The following is a 21,254-nucleotide window of genomic DNA, read 5'->3' as shown; positions in this document are numbered from 1 at the left end:
AAAGTGTGTTTTGTAGTGGTGGAGTTGTTTAGAAATGATGTTCAGGGTAATTTTAGATGCTTGTGATTCTTAAATGAACAGGATAAAGAGTACACATGTATGGATAGACAGGTGACTCCTTATCCTCATTCCACTGCTGGCCCCAAAGGGGCACAAAAATACATGTCATAAGCACCTTGCAGAGATACTGTTGGAGAATATGTTTGGGTTTTTTCCCTCCTATATAAACCTTTCTTGACTAATGTTGTCCTTTTGGTGTGTTTTTCAGATTAGTAAGCAGCAGCTCCAGACAATTAAAGATCGTTTCCAGGCCTTTCTCAATGGAGAAACCCAGATTGTGGCAGATGAAGCATTTATAAATGCTGTCCAGAGCTACTATGAGGTAAGCAGAGGTGATTTCACTGCTCATATGAATCACTGTTCTCACCTTTTTTATGGACAGGGTCAAATTTTGAACGAATGGACTCTTTGTACTTCACACTTGCCTTTTTTTTGGTGCTTTGTTGACAGAGTTTTTCCTTTTTTAACACATCACAAGCTTTGTGAAGCTCAGGGTGTGCAGATGTGTTGTCCATAACTCAGCAGTGGCTCTCCCATGCTCCATGGCGTGTCCCATAAGTGGATTGTGGAGCAGCTCATCCTTCCTTTGCATTGAGAGAGATCTTCCTGATCTTCTAACCAACCTGCTTTAAAACACTTACGAGTGCTCTAAAGCAGAGGAGGAGTGGGGGAGGTGTACATCACCAAAACGGCTTTAAAGAATGTGGAACATCTCTCATAATTGTGCCAAAGAATGATTTTGTGCCTTTCTTTTTTCACCTCTTTACGTGCAGCCTTTTTAAAAATCTTTTCACAGAAGGAAAGAGGTTCTGTTTTTTGCAGGAAATCAGAGCTTGTGATTTGTATGAGGAGGGTTGCTTGTTTTGTTTTCTAGCCTTTCTGCAAACCATTTGTCTTTCTCCCTAGAGCTGTACTGTCATAAAAGGTGAGGATTTTGAATTGCCTACATAAAATATTTCTGTGGAAGTGGAATCTGAAAGGTCCAAAATCAAATACTGAAACGGAAGAGAATTTTAACTCTATAAAAAAAAAAATGACAGCAGCTGCTTCTGTGGTAGGAAAGCACAAATTATCCCTGGATTAAGTCTATTAAACTGCCCTAATAGTTACTTCTCCATCATTCTCCGTACAGGAAGGAAGCTGAGAGTAATTTACATCTCTTATCAGGAAAGACATTGCCAAGGGATCCTCAGTTTATCACAGCTTTGCTGAACAGATGCTCTTAGAGAAAGTTTTCAAGATGGCGTGAGCTGCGTTTTAGGATGTAAGAGCAGCATAATCTGTTTAGATGAGATTATTGGGCAGGAAAATGAAACTGCTCATAAACAGACAAAATACATCACTGTTTCACTGGTGATGTGAAACTCTATCTGAAAGCATCTCCTGACCAGCTCTGGAGTCCTGTGCTATATAATTACATCAAGTAATCAAACTTTCAAACAACAACTATACATTTGCAGTTCAACTGGATGCTTCACTGGAATTGCCCTACATAACTCAGGCTACAAAAAGCAAGATGCATCCCTGTCTGTCCTTTAAAGCAACTTTCCAGGCTTGGTTCCAGTGTTGCAAGACGAGGCTGTGTGCAGCAGTGTTATTGGCTGTGACCTCCTGCCGTCTCCTACAGTCAGCAAGCTGAGCAGTTTCTCAGCTGCAGGCTGTGCTGGGAGCTTAGATTCTGATAGATCTCACCTGTTATCTAACCTGAAAGCCGCTGCGCGCACCCAGGATGTTATCACTAGTGTTCAAGCTCCTTAAGGATAAGAAGGGTGTGCTGGTATTGTTGCTGCACAGGCTCTGCTCAGAGCTGGGCTGGTCCTGGAGGAAGACCCACTTCCATTCCTGATGGACACCCATGTTACTGAGCATCTGGGAACATAGAGTACCACGTTGCTGTACAAAAATCTACCATATCTTCAAGTCATCCTTGAGCTTTTTAATTATTGAGAGCTGACAGATACACCCCTGGCACACCTTCTTTCCAACCTGCCACATTTGTCAGTTCTCAGCATCATTAATAAAACAGCACTTCTCGCTAGGCATTGATTGCCCTTCTGCCTTCAGGGCTTGGAGGGGGGGAGAGCCAGCACAACATTCCCCTGTCACCCTCTCAGCCCTTGGCTCTCTATAGCTCCCGTGGAATCTCCTGCTGTGCTGGGCCCTGTTACATCTGGACCCCCTGTTCTTGCAGTGGTAAGAACACCTTCATCAGCTGTCTTCTCCCTCCTGCTGCCAGCATCCTGCACATCGCAGGGTGGCCTGCAATGATCTGGTTTGGTTTAGTAGCTTGGTGTAAGTCTGGTTTCCCCATGCGTGGCTGCGTGGATCCGTGCAGTGCTGTTGATCCAAGGTTGTCCAGGATGACTGGACTCGTGCTAACAAGGCAGAATTTGGCTGGGTGGACATAGTTATGCAATAACTTTCTTATTAAAGCATTTGATAGAGCAAAACATAATCCTTCTTTCCTGAACGGCATTTATGTATCAAAGTGTGGCTGTGGCATTGCCTGAAGACCTACATTGCATCACAGTGTTTCCATTCTAGCAGACACAACGCAGGAGCTTTACCTGATTTCATTAACATCACACCGTACAGATGCAGCCGCTGTCAGTCTGGCAGCACGTGGTTATTGAGTGGGAAGTTGGAAAGCACGCTGGTGATGAGTTAGCACTTTTCCTGGCAGTGAAGTGCTATTTGTGGTCCTTCAGGAGCGAGGGGGGATTGTTTTTAACCAACACCATCTGAACTCACCTTTTCCTCACAGGTGTTTTTGAAAAGCGATCGCGTTGCAAGGATGGTGCAGAGCGGGGGGTGCTCAGCCAATGACTCCCGAGAGGTCTTCAAGAAGCACATTGAGAAGAGGGTACGCAGCCTGCCCGAAATCGATGGCCTCAGCAAGGAGACGGTCCTGAGCTCCTGGATGGCGAAGTTCGATGCCATTTACCGCGGCGAGGAGGATCCCCGCAAGCAGCAGGCCAGGATGACGGCGAGCGCTGCCTCCGAGCTCATCCTCAGCAAGGAGCAGCTCTACGAGATGTTCCAGAACATTTTGGGGATCAAGAAATTTGAGCATCAGCTGCTGTACAATGCTTGTCAGGTAAGGTCCTCCTCCTAGCGCGGGGGGGAATGGGTTCATGCAGAAGAGACTGCTGATGGAAATACCACTGTTATAAACTGGAGGCTCTGGTCTTGGTCTGACCAAATGACCAAACTTGCGAAAGCATTTTGGTTCATGGTGGGATTTGTGCACTGCCAGTTCTGTTCTGGCAGTCCAAGCAGGCCTCCTTCTCTCATGTGTGTTTTTTTCTCTTGGTTGGTTCCTTAGAGGTTTCTGTGGGTGTTTTAGATAGTCTTTATAAAAGTTTTCTTTTCTGAAACCCCATAGAATTGCTGAGATGGGAAAATTTCATTCCTGAGCTCTGTGTCTGGTTGAGCAGGTCTTTGATGGGACCCAAGAGGGCTGTTTTGCTGTGACTTGCTTGCCTTTATGCTGTCACATCACCCACCTAAATGACAGAAGCACTTTATTGCAGCCTGCAATAACCTTATTAGCGTTGGAAGCTCAGCTACCCTGAGGGTGAACGTCTTATGCAAACTCCCTTGTTTAGGGGAGAGGGGAAACAGCACATTGCAGGGCAGGGCTGTGTGCCTGCAGACCAGCGCCTCGTTTCCCATGGCTGTTGCTTCCTAAAGCAGGGAGCATCCCAAATCTCCACTGCCTTGGTGTTGCTCTGGTTGCACCAAATTCCTAGATGGATGCAAACCTTTCCCATGTCTCTTTTTTCCCCCTCAGTGAGATCTGATTCCCCAGGGATGCTCGGCTGGGTGCTGCAGAGCTGCTCACATCGGCTCTGCCTGTGCCCCAGATTGTGGTCCTTCCATTGGGTATTGATATCTCAGCAGGATAAAGAATGGCAGTTACAGAAAGGGCATGGTAATGCTAGGGAGAGTTTTCTGAGGAGGAGTAAACCCTGTAATTATGGGGTTCAACTTCTAATTGGAATTAATACATTTGAGACCAATTCTGTCTTGTGTCTAGACGTTTCCAAGTTTGTTCAAGACATGCAAAATTATTTTGGATGTATTTTTTTTTATCCTGTAAGGAGCTTAATTATCTCACAATTGTTCTTCATCTCAGTCCTTTATGGCAGAGTGGGGAGAGGATAAACGTCCCTGACTAAGGCTTGTTTGCAGCAAAGGCAAGGACTGCATCAGTCCTCATAAATTATGTTTACAAACTAGATTTCGTGCCTCTGTCCCCTGATGGAGTACTTCTGTAAAATCAAAACCACAGTGTTGTCAGTGGTGGGTTGAGAGCTGAGTCAGTTTTGCAGTTGTTTTTTCTAACCTGTACTCACTCAAGCCCTCAGTCTCCCATCCTCCCTGACCTGCACACAGCTTGGGAACTTGAATGGCTTTGTGTAAGCATGTAATCTTATTCTCTTGCTTTGTGGTTCCCGGGGATGCAGAAAGCAGTATTTCATCTCCGCTGCATTGCTCTGTAGATGATCTCTGCTTTTGAGAGCCTCTCTGGCTGGCATCTTGAACCCAGTGGCAATTTGTGCTGGCTGCTCCCTGCAAATTGCCTTCTTGTATGCAGCAACCCATTTCCTGCTGTAGGCCGGAGCTGTATTCCGGAAGCCAAGAATCTCTGTCTGATATTCAGAGACAGCAAACCTGTAATTTGAGCTTCCAGAGAATGACATGATTTCTGCTGGAAGAGAGTATTAGCATGAGATTTGCTCAGTTCTTAGTACCTGCATAGCAGGAATGAGCTGAGCACTTTGGTCCTGCCTTGGAGCACCAAAATTGCTGTGGACCTCCACTCCTACCTGTATTCTCCTAGTTAGTCTGTTGCAGGAGATATAATTAGAACTTATCAACCTGAAGACGTTTTGTTTGATAAGTTCCATGGGCAGCTCCCAGCACAAGCCAAAACTGCACATCACTCATCTGAAGTATTTTCTGCAGCAGAGCTGCTGGGCACAGTGACTGATGTGCACTGAGCAGTGCTTTGTGCTGCCCCTTTTCCTCTTCATCTCTTATGATTAAATGCTTATGTTGGTCATGGAACAGATTTCCTGAATTACCTATGGCTGGTGGAGGACCCCAGGTGCAGCTGTGTATGGAGGAATGGGTGCAGGTTCTGTACTTTCAGATGTGCTGTGGCCATGGCAGGGCTGGGCGATGCTTCTGCATGATTTCCTTCCAGCTTCTCTGTCTCTTCCCCTCCCCGACTTTAAATTTTCATCAATTCTCATTTGCAAAAAAGCCTGACGAGTGCTTTTTTGCAAACACTCTCCCAGTCTGTCAGCCTGTGCTGCAGATCAGCAGCGAGCTCCCTGTGCAGCTCTCAGCCTGCACATACAGCAGGAGCTGCGGCTCAGCGCCCACCCTGCGAGCTTTGTGCCCCCTCCCACCTGACAATGGACATTGCTTTCCATTGAATGTTTTATTTCAGTCCTGATTTATTTCAGTCAGTCCAATTATTTTGCTTCCCTGGCACAGGCTTGGTAAAATGGTTGGGTACTGAGTTAAATTACTGTGGTATGACTTGTTTCATCTGAGTTAATTGGAAGTTAAATCTTTTTCTTAATAACCTGATTGAAGCTCCAGTCACCTGTTTCTGATGAGCAAAATATGTTGTATGTTCTGTTTGTGGATAAACTTTAAGCAAAAGGAAGACTTTGGTAGGGGTAAAGAGTGAGCAGGAATGGTACTGAGTCCCAAGAAGTTGCTTGAAGTTCATTGTGGAGCAAGGAGCCTTTCTCTTCTGTGCTCTCCTCTTGCATCATACTCACTAATTGCATAAAGATTGCATCACTGGGACTGTGTTTCTGTTCACATCTGAAATATTATTTCATTTATGCAGGAGGAGGATTTCAAAAGGGATTTTTTTCAATGCAATATCCCCAGGTGGTGTGAGATGAGTGAGTTCTTAATGTGCTAGAGATGATACAGCAGGATCTGAGACAGCAAAAAGGACTGATGTGGTTGGAAAAGCATTTAGGAAACAAAGATGGGAAGCGGTGCTGTAGCAAAATGGATTTGGAGGGAAGTGTTGTTAGGCACAGCCTCTGACTAGAGCATTTTAAATAATACAGAGACACTGAAGTTGTTGGTGCTTTTTGGTTTTGCATAATACACACAGTGTGAATTGGCGTTTCTGCTCCACCGGGGTTGGTGTCTGTGTGAGGGAGAGGTGTTGGAGGTTTGGGGTTCTACTCCAGAACCCAGAGCTTGGGCCTTGTGGAGAAGTCATGCAGGAGAAACAGATGTTATTTTAAGGTGTTGGGCATTTCCAAACTTGGCTCTTTGCTGCAGTCAGCTTTTCCTTCGGCCCAGCTCTCTATTTCACGCTGACTTTGATGGCTGAATTGCAACAGCATCTCTGGAAATCAGGCTGTGGTCTTGTTATTCCCCATCTGTAGGGCAGTGATTTACTTCTCTATCTCATACTGTGTCTGAAAGTCATTTTTAGCACACTCTGAAGAGGAGATGCAGTCGAGTGCTGTTCAGTTAATCCAGCTGCAGTGATCCCATCCAGAGCCAAGCTCTGATAAGCTGTGTGCTTCTGTCCGCCCGCACGGGGCTCTCAGGCTGACCCTGCAGCATTGCCTGAATTCACAGGCTGCAAAATCAGACTTTCTCTTCCTCCCAAGGCCTGAAGCGTTCCATGGCATTTTTGTTCTGTCTGAAAAATGTCTGTGCTAAGCTTCCAATTTCACCTAATTCCCTTAGAATGAGAAACAAGTAGCTGAATATAGGCATGTCAGACCTGCTGAGTAATACATAGTAATGCATGGTTGAAGGTCACGTTCTTTCAACATCTGTTCCTGTCCATCTGGGTTGTAGGTGTAAGTTGCGTGCACGTGTGTGTGGTAGAGCACAGAGCACATACCAAGCCCCTGTATCACCCAGAGGAATCAACACCACTCTTCTCTGCAGTTATTTTGCATGCTTTAAGGACCCGTGATCTTAGCTAGGAAGCTTTTCAACCCAAATCTTACCAGCCAGAGCTGGCTCAAAACTGGAATGCATTGTTATGACTGTTATTTATCCAGGTGAATTAGGATGCTGTGTCTGAAGGCTGACATCTCCCACAAAGCAGAAAGCTCCCTTGCCAAAAAAATTGGTTCCAGAGCTACTAACAGAAAAGATATTTAGAATTTCTGTCCCAGATCAAATATTTTATTTTAGCTCAATTCAGCATTGTAGATTATCCACTACAGCGGTATCTCTCCTTCTACCCATCCTTCATTCTTTTAGGTTGGATATTAGGAAAATCTTCTAATCCAAAAGAGTGGTGATGCACTGGCAGTGCTACCCAGGGAATGGTGGAGTCACCGTCCCTGGAGGTGTTCCAGAGCCATGGAGATGTAGCACTGAGGGATGTGGTCAGTGGGCAGTATTGATGGTAAGTGAATGGACTAGATGGCTGTAGAGATCATTTCCAACCTTGATGATTCTGTGATTCTACAATTCATCTCTTCCATTCAGTTGGTTTTCCTGAACCTGATTTCAGTGTGGTGTGTTAAGACCTGAGAGCTGTAATTATTGGCAGAGATGCTGGGTAGTGCTTGGAGGATATGGTCTGCTTTGGTCCAGGGCTGGAACACATTGGGGCAGAATATGAGGCCTTCAGTAGCACAGACAGCGGGATGAAGGTTAGGCTGACCTTAGAATCGAAGCTTAGTTTGTGTCTCCTCCCAGAACCATGTGCTTATCTTATTTCTGATGAAAAATTCCCAGCCACACCTTGCAGTGAGGGCTGAGCCCAGGGTCATTGCACACAGCATGGGGTTACCTGTCTGTGGGCATCTGTGTCTTCATTTCAGGGATGCTTTTTAGCATCAGATCACTATTTTCTGCTCCCCGTGTGTGAATTTTGGAGAACAGAAAGCAATTCCTTTTCATTTTAGCTTCATTCTGGAGCTTGGAGTCTATGAACTGGCCATCAGTAGTGTGCTGGATGTTTAGTGCTGGCTTTGTTGACCCCTGCAAAGGGCACAGCAGATGATGGCACAGAGCCATGGGCTGTCCGTGTTCTTTGCCAAGGCCCAGAGCATTGGCCTGAGCCCATTTCCTTTTTTTCCTATCTCCTTTCACTCCTACAAAACACCTTTTGGTCGCTCTACCAATCTCTGCACCAACAGCATCATCCCCCTGCCTCCCTTAGAACAAAGCTTCCGCCAACAAAAACGGGCTGAGGGGCTTTCAAGACGATCAAAAGCCTCAAAATCCATAAAGCATCATACTCTGTTTTCAGTAATTCAGTATTTATTTCCATGGAAACAGAAATGGCAGCCTGGAGCCTTCTGCAGGGTTGTAATTACTCTTGTAGCAGCCCATGGCAGCCACAGTGTGCCTGTCAGCTGCAGCCGCTCCGAAGGACAGCAGTGATTTAGGGCTGGATGGGAAATTGAAAAAGGAATAAGCATTGGGAAGTGAATGGAATTTCCTTCTTTGTAACAGTGCAGTGTGGATACACACAGTGACTCAAGAAGAAGGGAAATTGCCCTTCTTTTGCTTTGAAGAGCTGCGTTTGCATGGGAGGGAGGAGGTGCTGAGAACTGGGGGTAAAACAGGTGATGGAGGGATGTGGTGGCAGAGGGCAGTGCTGCTGGCCTGGTGTGTCACGTTGCCACTGTGTTTTGGGGAGGAAAATGCATCAGTCAGTCTGTGTCAGGGCAGTCTGTGCAGCACTGGGTGTTGGGTTTGTGCAGGACGTGTAAAGACGCCTGTGTGGGTTTGTTAGCTGTAGGGTCAGCCCATGTTCTGTGCTGTAATGGACTGAGAGAGCAATCTTGGCCCCTGTAATTAAATTTAAAGCAAATTAGCTCTTCTATTAAACAAAATAAATCTGATGCAGCCTAATGCTGTATTCTCCAGCTATGGCTGATCAATCGCTCCTGCAAAGAGAAGGCAAATGCTGCTGAGCAGATGGTCTTGGCTGAGGCATGGTCAATTAAACTAATTAAAGATACTTTCATTTAATCAGAGGGTGTTTTAACCCTGTTAGCTGCCAGTTGGGATGTATGTTTTTGTGCACTAGGAACTTCAAGTCCTGGCCCCACTATGGACATCTTCTGGTTTTACAGCCCCTTTACAGAAGCCAGACTAGGATACATCCACAGAGCAGATGTTTAGCAGGGAAATTATAACATCATGCAACAATAGTGAAAACTTGCAGGGGAAAAATGAGTTGCTTGCTTCTGATGCTCACCAGAGATATTTATGGGATTAGAAAAGTCTTCTGTGCTGAGTCCTTCCCATGCCACCCCCTGGCAGATGGGTACGAGTGCCTCTGCAGCAAAGCCAGATGTCACTTGTTCCACCAAAAGGTCAGCAGTCACTGGTGACTTGCTATAGCAAGTTATTCAAGGGGCAAGGAGAGGCTTTGGTATCCATAAAGGCTCTGTGCTCATAGTAGCAGCCTCACATTTCAGCTCTTTTCTGGGATACAAAATGTTTTTGCTGCAGAAACACACGGGGCTCATTCAAGCCAAAGTTCTTTTTAGTTTGCTTAATGGAGCACACAGTTATTTGTCACGAGTGGGTGTCTTTACCATTTCCTGTCCCACATCCCTTCTGATCTCCCTCATGCCCTCTCCCCTCATCTCAGTGACTGGTGACCGCAGCCAACAAGGCGAGTGTGACCAAGAGCTTGCTGGTCTAATGGAAGAAGCACACAAATTATTTCAAGCTGCAGCAGAGAGGACTGACACACACAGCCCATGAGTGACACTGTCGATGGGCAGCACTGAGGGGCTGCAGCATCCCTCTGCATTTCCAACAGCTTGTACAAATTAAATTACAAACAGTTGTGCTTTATCCAGAGGGCCACGTGGGCAGCTTCATGCATCACACCAGATCTGTCCTACTCAGCAGTATTGATCCCTGCAGGTATATTAGGGCTGAAGTGAGGGTGATTTTCAAGATGTTCATCCTTTTGTGAAAGTGTTTTTTTTTTTTATTCTTCTATTTAGTCAGGGTTTTTCTGTAGTGTGGTTTCAGCAGAATGTTCTTTGTTGTCTTTGTGGACTGATTACACTGGGATATCTCTTCAGTTTTATTTTTGTTTCAATTGGCCCATGAATACTTCTCATCAACTGCATTCATGCTGCAAAGGAATGCATAAAATAACCATGGTTACCTTATGAAACATCAATGGTTTGACATTTTCGATCTACCTTAACCTCTCTATTTAGGGACTGCTAATTCTCTTCTTTCACCAATGATCTATTTGTTGGCATGACTTTCCTGCTTCTTAGCCAGACTGACTTTTTTTCACCGAATCAGGAGCCTCATTTCAAATGCATATTTATTAATACCATTCTGATTCCTTGCCACCACCTTGCATTTGGGAAAGACTAAGCTAAGCAGCCTATTCCTGACATCTAGTAGGACCAACTGGGAAAAAAATCCAAAGGACTGGATTGTGAGCTGATCTGCTGATGCTGACACTTGCAGGTTGGCAGAGGGCTCTGCGAAGGGTAACACTTTCATCCTCAGATTTTTAACTGGGAGAACTGTGTCAGTGCCTTCTGCCTGTGCTGCTGTCTGGCAGCTTCCAGTGCTCAGCTTTGTCACAGGAGCAGATCAGAGCCCATGGGAGGTGGGGAAAGTGGAGCTTCCCTGGCACAGCTGTACGGTGGGAGATGCTGAAGCACTGGGGAGGGTTTTGCAGAAGCTAGAGAAACAGGAAAAGTTCTTGAGTATCATTAAATGTGACAATATAAGGGAAATGTAACTTGAAAGCATTTCATTGGAGAGGAGATTTGGGATGGCACAAAAATAGACATTGTGAAGGTGTTTCCCTTTGTGTTGGCAGAGAGAAAACTACTGGTGAAAAGTTGGGGAGCAAATGGAGAAGTTGCTGAATTCAGGGAAACCTCTTTGCACTGAGAGCCCTAATGATCTCCACATCCTCACAACACCCAGTGGGTCTGCCCAGGGCAAAGCCAAACCAAACCCTGTCAAAAATGGTTGGGTATGGTGGCAAAAGGCGATAATTAAAAAATAGACATTTTATTGCTGATCTCCCAGTAAGCAGCCTAGAATTTAACTGCAGTGAGTTGTATGGAGGATTTTGAGTAGGGCTTCCACGTGGCCTGGTTCCTGGAGGTGGGACTCGCCTCTCAAAATACCGTGTTTATTTCAAGCCATCCCTCATTGCTCTAGCTTTGGACTCAGTGCAAGCCATCAGAAGTAAAAAGAAATTCCTCAGCATGCCTTGTGTTTTTATTAGGAAAGGAAAATGTCAGCCCTCCTCTTTGTCTTTCCCTCAACCAGAGATGGCGAGCAGAAGATGTGACAAAGGAATGACCCCATTGGCCCCCTTCTGAGAAAGCAATCTTGTTTTTTATTTCGGCAGCATTTGTTCCCTGCAGTACATGTTCCTGTCAATCAGCCCAGGAGGCCTTTGGAGACAGAAGGGGTGTTATCCAGACCTCTCTCTCTTTAAGCAACTAACTGCTAACTGCAAAAGAACCCATATGGGATGCTTAACTTGAGGAAGGCTGGAATACTTAATAAGACATAACTGGTGCATGACCCTGCACTATGTTAATGCTTCTCTCTTCCTTTTAACTAGAAAAACAATGCAGTGGCTAGAATTTAATTTTGCTCCTAGGTCTTTAATTTGAATTCCCCATGAAAATCTCAGCGCCTTGCAGCTCTTTCAATCCTCACATGTGTATTTTATCACAGAAATCCTGTCACTTTCCCAGAAGACTCTCAATGCCTTTCACGTGGGCAGTGGTGACGTGTAACAGTGGCTCTTTGTGGCTGTGCTGGAGGCTGGTGCCAGAACTGCATGGTCTTCATTCCCACCAGGAATATCTTATCTGAGCATCAGGGCTGCTTTTCTCTGAGCTGCTGCAGCCTAACACCACACACTTCTCTTCCAATTTTCTTTTTATTGTCTGAAATAGAGCGATCATTCTTGTGACATACATCATCTACTAAGTGAATATTTTGAAAGTTCCTTATTAATGTTTTACTGTGTTTTCTCTAATCTTCATTTCTGAAAGAAATGGTTTCTCCAAGGCTGCCTCTTCCCCTTTGCAACCCGTATAATGTTCAGTATTGCAGAAAAGAGAATTATTTAAAACCAAGAAGTTATTCACCAGTTCTTTCCTTCACTCTCTGCATTTCATTCTTCAGACTACTGGTGTTGCTGTACTACATGACAAACATTTCATGCCACAGCTTGGGATGTGATAGACAATGTCATTTTAATTCAAAAGTACTTTGGTAATCAGATGGATCTGGCCATAGAAAGCACTGCAGGAATATAAAATACTGCTAGGTTAATCTTCTGGTCTGCATCTTAAAAAGGACCAAAATAAAAAATAAAGAGTAGGTGTCTTTCTTAAGAGAAATGGGAGGCCAAGGATTTCTTCAGACAGATGCCTGAACAGGCAGATATTTGTTCTCACCGAGCTGGCTACAAATTGGGAAGTTATCAACAAAGTGGATTTCCTGCATGTCGGAGGCTCAGTGTCAATATCCCTACCTACAGGGAATGCAACTTACATAAGCTGTTCTTTACCACTCTTTCAGTGTTGAGTTTTCATATTCAATATCCTATGTTTTTCTGGATCATCTGATCCTGCTCGTTTTGTGAGAAATTAGAGCACAAGCTCAGTGGGGAATTCAGTGCAAGACATTAAAATACAGCCTCTCGTGTGTTTAAAAGGCAGCTCTGATAGTGTCCTATAAAACTGCAGGCCTCCATCAAAGAGGCTTCGCTGTGTAATGCAGGAAGTGATGTCTCCTAGCAGGCGTGATTACGGGTCTTTGTGTCTCGTAGCCTTTGCCCAGTTCTTTTATCTCAGGATAAGATGGCAATAAGAAGCTGGGAGGGATGTAGTGATGGCACCAGCATCTTCATCACTCATTTGTGTAGCCTTTGTATAAAAGCTGTTGCAATCAGCAATAAAGGAAGAAAGCAATCGCATCCCTTTGTTTCAGTAAGGGAATGATGGCATAGCAACCTTCCTTTCCAAAAAGTATTTTGATATTATAGACAGTATCAAGCTGAAGTTCACACAACGTGGGGAGAGTTAAAAGGTGAGAGAGATGCATGCAGCTATAAGGGTTAAGCAGCCAGCGTTAGGTTGAACTTGGGGGACTTGTGTGCTTTGTCCGTGCCATGGATGCTGTAGATCTGGGTACTGTGGACGTTCGCCATTGAGTTACAGCAAGGAAGTGAGCTGAGCCTTGCAGCATGGCTCTACACCTGACCCTGAGCCATTGACTTCCGTGGAAGGTTTTTAAACCTAAGTAGCTTCATTAGTCACCTTGCTAAGTTCAGAGAAGGCAGTGAGAAAGTCTTGTGGGCGGTTTGAAGTATAACATTGTAATAACAGAGTAATTAAATGGTCTCTTACTTGTTCCTAACACCAGTCATTTGTCCTGCTGATATTTCTGCTGGTTTGCTGCCAAGCTGGTGTTGTGTAACACTGGTGAAATAACTGCAGGCATGTGCTTGACTTCCAGGAGTCTTACGTGCCTGTGTGCAGAGCTGAGAACAGAACTGGTAAAAATAGCTACAAAGCTGAGATGCAGTTTCATGGTGAAGTTATTGGCACATTAATTAAATTGGTGAGGCCTGTTACGTCTGATGAGAATATTGTTTGCCAATCGCAGTATTTTATTTTGTTCTAAAATCGTTTTAAAACCCAGCCTTCTTTATTTCTTTCACATGGAGCTTATTAGCAACTCTCCTCCATCACTGTCCCTGCTGTCTCTTTGTGACTTGGAGTCTCTTCCCTCTCTGTGCATACCCAAATTCTCAAAAATATAGAAAATAGCCTTTTCCATCGTTTTCCAACTCAGTTCTTCATTCACCTTTCTGCTCATGTATTTTCTCTTCAGTTGGCCTTTTCCTCCCTCACAGTAGATTTTGGCTGGGAACGGTTGTGCTCAGATGGTTAAATAGCAATTGAGGGTAAATTAGCTGAAAGAGCTGTGACTGCCACTGCCTAAATGATTCCAAAATAACTTTGTGGAGGAGAGTGGCTGTCAGGTCAAGGGAGAGCAGCTTGTTTTGGATCTGCTTGGGGTGAACGAAGCTGGAGGGGATAACACAGGTTAGATTAGTGAAGAGCAAAACGCTATAAATAATGGGTTATGTGCTATCAAGGATCTGTGATAAATTACGGTGGTGGCTTGCAAGTGTACAGCAGCACCTGCTCCCATTAACATCTGCAGTATTACGAGGAGGCCTGCATGGTTTCTTTGAGGCTGGTGCAACAGCTTCACTTGGAGAGTCCCCACTGACAGCGTGGTCCTCAAAAGAGAGGATGCTGACGGATGCTTTGGGGCTCTCCCATGGGTGCTGCTGGAGCCCATCTCCAGCACACACCCCTGCCCCTTCCTGGGCTTCTCGGTTGTCAGCCCTGCAACTCCTGGTCTTCTTTATTGCCACTTAACATAGGCAGTTGTTCAGGGTCATTGCCTGGTCAATCTGTTCTGCAGTTACGTATGGCGATTGCAAAACAGCTGAGAGTGCCTGGCAGCTGGTAGAAATTTTATTTGTGCAGATGAAAAGGGGCAAAGATACATTTGAGGAGATAATTGGGATCATTAAACTTTTCTATCACAATGCTAGTTGTAGTTTCATCCCTTGTAAGTCTGAAAACATAAGCAATATCAATTATCTATTTTTCTCCCAAACATACTGGCAAAAACAATGGATTTGTCATGTCAGAGTATGGCCCACTGTGAGGCTGTAGCATTCTAGTTAGTGGTCTGGGGAATCACAGAATGGCTTGGGTTGGAAGGAACCATCCAGCTGCATCCCTCAGATTGCATCTCAGCTGTGGTGGGGCAGTGACAGATGCAGAGCAGAGTCAGGGCAGTGATACAAGGGCAGGAGAGCAGGCAGCCTGCCTCAGCACAGCTTCGTGATGCGCCAGTGTGCACAGCAGAACGGGAGCTCTCTCCACTGTTGCATGAAATTACTGGATGCCAGACATGGATCAGAAGTAAATCACTGCTGTTCAAAGACAGAGAGTTCATAAGAATCATTAATAACAAAACTCCTTCTGTGTGGGTTAGTGCTGTGCGGACTCGAGGCTGCAGCTAGCAGGAAGTGAGTGAGGCTGGTGAGCAGAGGAAACAATGGGGTCAGATGATGTCCTGCTGGAAAAGGTGTATTAAGCCAGGTGTTATTGAAAGTCAACAGGGACAGACTCTATTAGATCTGAGTTGGCCTGCATTGGTCACTCTAGGTAACAATGGGGGATGTGTTGTCCATCTATAATGTGGTAGAAAGACCTCTACTTCTGCATCAGAACATGACATCTGTGCAATAGGACTGTCTTGGAAAGGTTTAAGAGTCACGTGGAAGGGGGAGGAAGGATAGCTTGGCTTACCTGGGGAAATGGCTTGAGGCAATGGGATCTGCTCAGAGCAGCCTGGAACCATGCATGTACAAGCACAGGAACATCCTGCATGATGCAGGCAGGCAGGTGCAGGCTGTGCTCCTGGGCAGGCAGTGCTGGAGGAACAAAGGTTGCTGCAGTGTTTCTGTCTCCTGAAGGCACACACCATGTGTTTTTTCTAGCAGATAAGCTCAAGTTTGATTGCAAGATACAGCCTTTATGTAGCAACCACAGGCTGTTTTATGGGCATTATGCAGGAGAGCTTTGCCAGATTAAACTTGTTACGGATTCCCATCTGCATGGAAGCAGAAGTTACAGGGTTTGTGCTGTGCAAATAGTTATTTGTTGTACATTTTGGACTAGACATGAAATCTAGTCCAGACTACACATGTTCCTAGCGTGTTGTGCAGGCAAGAGAGCTGCCAGCAGCGTGCACCTGAGCAATTCTGCATGATGATTGGGGTGCAGATGGGAAGTGCTTCCCCTCAGGTCACTGCCAGCCCTGGCCAGAAGCTACTGCACAACGTGTTCCCAGTGCTGCTGTCAGAGGAGCACTGCTCATGGGGAGCAGCAGCTGCTTTGTGCCAGGCTCATGTTTGCCTGTGGATGATGTTAGATTGGCAGTGAGTGGGGCGAGGTGTGATGGCACAGGCAGGTGCCCTGCAAACTGCTTAAGGTGGAGAGAGAAAATAAATACATGAAGAGAGTAGGATGAGTTTTTTGCTTAGCCCATTTTACGCTTCTCACACTTAGGTCTCATCCCCTCTTCAATCGATCTCATCCAAGGCAGCATCTGGTCCAATAAGGCTGCTTTCTCAGCCCACTCCATTCACTTCACCTGTGATGGGAAGCACACATCTGTCACAGGTGGGAGGTGGCTTCAGAGAAGCTGGGAGAGGATTGCTGCTTTTTCCCAGTGGAATACAGAACAGGCAGTCTCACTTCTGTTATCACTGGTGCATCCTGCAGGGTGCTTTGCAGCATAGATAGCTGCTGTTCTTTGCCAGCCCTGGGTCACCCAGTGCCCCCAGCATGCCCAGGGCCATCTCTGCAGCCAGAAGGCACCACAGCTCTTTTGGATCTGCTCCATCACTCACCTGCATCTTGAGGGCAGGTTACCCGTGCCCCTTTTGTCAGCTTGGCAGGGAAAGCAGGAGCAGATAGAGGCAGGGGTGGTCTTGGGAAGGCCATCCCAGCTGTGTGCAGGGCTGCAACAAAGTTTTTTGTAAGTTGTGGCCAAAAGTCTGGCCCCGACATTCATAAACATTAAGATGCAGGGGGCAGGGCTGAGTGGAACAGTCTCTGCAGGCACGGCTTCTTTGTAGCAGCTCATGCAAATCTGGGATGAATTAAGAGGTTCAGAGATACTCAAGGAATCAGTTGAATTGTTTCAGGAATGCTTCTTCTCCACTCTCAAGCTTAAAAAAGAAAAATTGGGGACAGGTCTAAATGTTTTAAAAACAGAATGAAATATATCTTTTTTTTAATCACAGAAAATATAGTAAGGAAAACTGTCTGAAAATGAATGCATTTTGAGGGGGTGGGAACATTTTTGGATTTTGCTCAGCCTGCAAGCAGAAGGATTCAGTTATTTCCATTGCTTCCACCTAGGGCTGTGGCACGTCTGCAGTTCATTCCCTTGCACCTGCAAAGCATAAGGCAAGTCCCTGCACCTCTCCCAGCTGTGCCATTGCTCAGCAAGAGTTCTCTCACCCCACCATTCTCAACAGCTCGCAGTGTTTGGGCTTCAGTCCCTTTTGGGGGTGCTTTTTCCTGTTGTTTTTCCCCATAGCTGCAGCTGGAGGGAGGGAAGGACACCAAGAGAACTGCTTTGCAGCATGGAGATGCAGCAAGGAGAGCTATCTGACCCTGTGGATGGTTGCACGCACTCAGTATTTATTCCTATGCCCTGGGCACTGGCTGCAGCCCCTTGGTTTCCATAAATCTGCTTTAGCAAGCAACTTGATTAATAGAGAGAAGTGGATTAAAGGGATTTGAGATGTAGGTTCTGTTTGTGTACTCTGCCACTGTTTTATAGCCCGTAGTATCCGATGATGCCTTCATTTGAAGTAACAGGTTGACTATAGCAGCACAGTTTTGACATGGTTGCAAAATGCAAAAAACACCAAATCCTGTGAGAATGCTCCAAGCACTTCTCTTCCCTTTGATCTCTTCATTGGTGATTTTTCTCTTTCTGAGAAGAGCTGTGGCTGCCATTGGAGATGTGCAGCACGAATGCCATGGATCAGCAGGCACATTTGCACTCTGCATCTGGATTCCAGCTGCATATTCTGCACTCTCTTACATGTCCTTCCTGCATGTGAAGTGTGTTGCCCTCCACAGGAGTTTAAAGGAGAAGGCAGAGGATGGAATACAGATGAAATGTGTTTAGGGAAGAGATTTTCACCTGATTTTTGCAATGCACTGCTATTCAGAAAGCATCAGGAGACTTCAACAGCAGCAGAAAGTGTAATGCTATACTGTCAGGATCTAATATATTTTCCTTCACTCTGTAAGCAAAAGCCTCCTGCCCTGGTAACATTTTCAAAGGAAGGAGGTCACGCCGTGCTGAATGTAGCTCAGAATAAGCAGCATTTCCTCAAAAAGCAGGAGGTCAGAGAGCTCCTTGCAGATGAGATACCTGGAAGAGTTACAGTGAGACCTGACCCACCTCCCAGCTCATGTTTTGTCCCTAAATCAATCCATCTTTTGTTCAAGAAGCTCTCTCTGGTGAGGAGTGGATCTGGTAAGGCCCCTCTGTCTGCAAAGAAGTGTCATTTGGGATGGCAGTGCACTGTAAAACTTCAGTCACAGCCAACAAGTTACTGTATGGATTGCAATCCCAGCTAAGCTGAGATATGATCCATCTCAGCTCGTGAGATGTCAGGAGAGCCAAAGCTCTAAGGTGATGAGTGTGGCAGATGGCTCAGGACAAGATCCCAGGGCATCTCCTGGCAGCGCATCCTTGGCTGCTGAGGACAAAGGCAATGTGAGAAGGTGCAGTGTGGGGTGTGACACACAGGAGGCCCCTTTGCAGGTGGTCCTGTGGGCTGTGAGCCTGCCCCATCATCCTAACCCCTCCAGGACTCCCCATCCTATCCCCATCCAGGATGTGGATGCCTCTCCCTCTCCTGCAGTACTGCTTGTCTTGGCGTGCTGGGCTGGCCCAGCCTGGGATGTGTGATGAAGAACAGCAGAGATATGGCACCATCCCAGCCCCAACACTGCAGAGCAGCTCAGAAGCTTCACCTGATGGTTTTCCCCATGGAGAAGAGTGTTAACGATGGGACGTGATTGACTGCCATTTGCTTTGCTGGTGTATTATCTCTATTTGAATTAGCTTGCAATAACTGCAGTTATATTTAACACCGTCTGCACGGCTGAATTTTTAGGTGGCTGATTTTCAATTGCAGATCACTTAATTGCATCTCACTTCGTATAAATATTTGCAGCAGAAGTTAATATTTTCTGTTATGCCAGACACAAGGTTGGTGCTGTCAGGCAGGAGCAGCCCTGGCCCTCCCTTATCTCGCAGCCTCTTGCTGATGGACCAGGAACCAAGGCCATGTGCCATGGTGGAGCTGGAGGGAAGCCACCAGGTGAATGCTAATTATTTTAAAGAGAGGTGGCTTTTCCAAAATGCAGTGATAAATTAGAGAATTGTTGCATGGCTAACAGCATTGCTTCTATTTAAAAACAGGAATTTCCCTTAGATGTAAATTTCTCTGAAATTTTATAATGCATAGCACAACATGTTAAGGCAAATAACTGACCTTTTTATTAGCCTATTAGGTGAAGCTGTTAAGGTGGTGTGAATTTCTATGTGAGATTCTTAACCTGGCCTTATAGGTTACGCAGACACCTCTGGAGGTGTTCCTACATCCTTAGTGTGTCACTTAATGCCACAAAGTGACAATGTACTGCAGCTTTGTTTTGACTGCGGAGACTGAAGCCCATTTTTAGTTATGTGACCATTGATTTACCATTAATTAAGATTCTAATCAAGGGATTGGGATCTGAGGATACATAGATCTTTATTCTGTGTAGTTTGTGATGAGTTAATTGCAGATAATTCTAGCTATAACAAAATATTTACAACTGAATAATGCTTTATTGTCATGTGTCAGAAATCTAGATTATTTCCTTCACATTAATCAATTTGAAAATGATAAGCTATAAAGAAACACAAGCAAACTAAGCATAGCAATCTACCTTGGGCTGCATGAGCTCTGATTCCGGATTTGGAGCTCCGATTTCTTTCATGGTGCCGTAGCTCAGCATATGCCCCAGGCAGGCCTAAAAGCATCCTTATGCAATACATAAGCAGTGAGTATTAAGGCATGCTCAGAGGTCAAGAGATTCTGGACAGCTTAGTTTTTAAGCCCTTTCAGTGTTGTACACCTCTCATGGATGATCTTGCAGAGGGATTTGTGAGGTTCAGGAGTTCTCTTGAGACAGATTGGAAGGCTATGCCATTCGAGTGGAAGTGTTTTCCCATCCCTTTGGTTTTTTTAATGGCCTGCCAAACGTTTGCAAAGGGAGACAATGCTTTTTCTTCCCCCTTTCTGTTCTTCTGCATCTGTTTTTCATTTATTTTGTTTTATCACCACTCATAAATCTGTAGCTATCTCTGCACAAGCTGCCAGAAAGCTGCGCACTGGGTTTACTTGCCTCAGCCTTTCCCAGCCCTGCAGCATCCTTGCAAAGCTGGGGTCGAGGTGTGCTGGTACACTGAGATAGCTGGGGGGAGGGGATTTCCCTTTTCAAAACCCTTCTGTGCAGGGAGCCTGGCTGACACCTCTGCTTATAAAGCCACCAGCACGAAGGAGGGCATGAGAAACCTCTACACTTCTCCATGTATGTGCTTGCAGAGATGCTGCGCTCCTCCAAAATGGGTTGGGAACCTGCTCAGCTGATGGGGTAAGCATTTCTCAACAAGGCAGCATTTAGATGGAGGGCTTGGGCCTGGCTGTTGTGTGCTTACATGATGTGCAAGAACCCAGCCAGCTGTGGATTTATGGCTCTGCTATTGAAGTCAGCACTCAGGCAGAGAGGGGCTGCTGGTACATCCCGGTGAATATTTTCACTTGCATTTCTAGCACAGCCCCAAAGCTTATGAGCTGTGAAATGAGATTTCTCTTAGAGGGAAAGCACCAGCCCTAACCAAATGGTGCAAGTCCTTTGTGCTGTTTTAAATCAATTCCCCCCCAGGACCCTTTGCTTCCTTACAGCAGCGGTGGTTCACTGAGTAACACAGGAGCTTGCTGGGATAAAGGCAGCAGGCACTGCTCTGCAGCTGCTTAGCAAATGGCCAGGAATTTGGAAAGGATGGGTATCCTGCAGAAGGTCAGGTTTTGTGTGTGTAAGAGCCAAGTGGTGCAGGGCTGTGCTCCAGCAAGGGGAGGAAGTTTGTCACCTCGCATGCTGGTTTGCTTAATGAATTCTGTAACATTTACAAACAACAGAAAAACCCTCCATTGACCAGCTTTTGTCCAGTGTAAAGCCATCTGGGCACGTGGCAGTTACACTGCCAAACAACCTGGCCAAGAATTAAACCAGTGTTAAACCTCTCCTGTTCTCAAATATCTAATGAGTTCTTGGAATTTATCACTGGGTTGATGGATTTCTTTTGACTTTTCCCAAAGTTTTTGAAAATTGGTTTCAGCTGGGAAAAGCTTTCCTGCTTGAAATCTTGTTTCTACTACTGTTTCTGATCAAAAATATTGTGCCCTAGGAGCAAATGTTAGCAAAGTAATAGATGCAGATTGTCATTAGTTGGATTAATGGAAGTTTGCACTG

The 21,254-nt window shown here is 45.5% G+C and overlaps 1 protein-coding gene across 9 annotated transcripts in view; it reads left to right on the top strand.

Annotated features, from left to right (window-relative positions):
* The window catches only part of CADPS (calcium dependent secretion activator), a 174,218-nt gene that overhangs the window by 27,894 nt on the left and 125,070 nt on the right, over positions 1-21,254 (top strand). For all 9 annotated transcript variants that reach the window (XM_090148361.1, XM_090148364.1, XM_090148363.1 and 6 more), the window contains exons 2-3: positions 269-382; positions 2,825-3,157. In XM_090148361.1, the coding sequence (XP_090004487.1) occupies positions 269-382; positions 2,825-3,157 (447 nt within the window). The remainder of the gene's footprint in view (positions 1-268; positions 383-2,824; positions 3,158-21,254) is intronic.

The sequence above is a fragment of the Phasianus colchicus genome, chromosome 11 (assembly GCF_987193195.1).
Source record: "Phasianus colchicus chromosome 11, bPhaCol1.hap1.1, whole genome shotgun sequence".
Lineage (NCBI taxonomy): Eukaryota > Metazoa > Chordata > Aves > Galliformes > Phasianidae > Phasianus > Phasianus colchicus.
The sequence above is the reverse complement of the archived record's forward strand: the minus strand, read 5'-3'. Positions and strand labels throughout refer to the sequence as shown.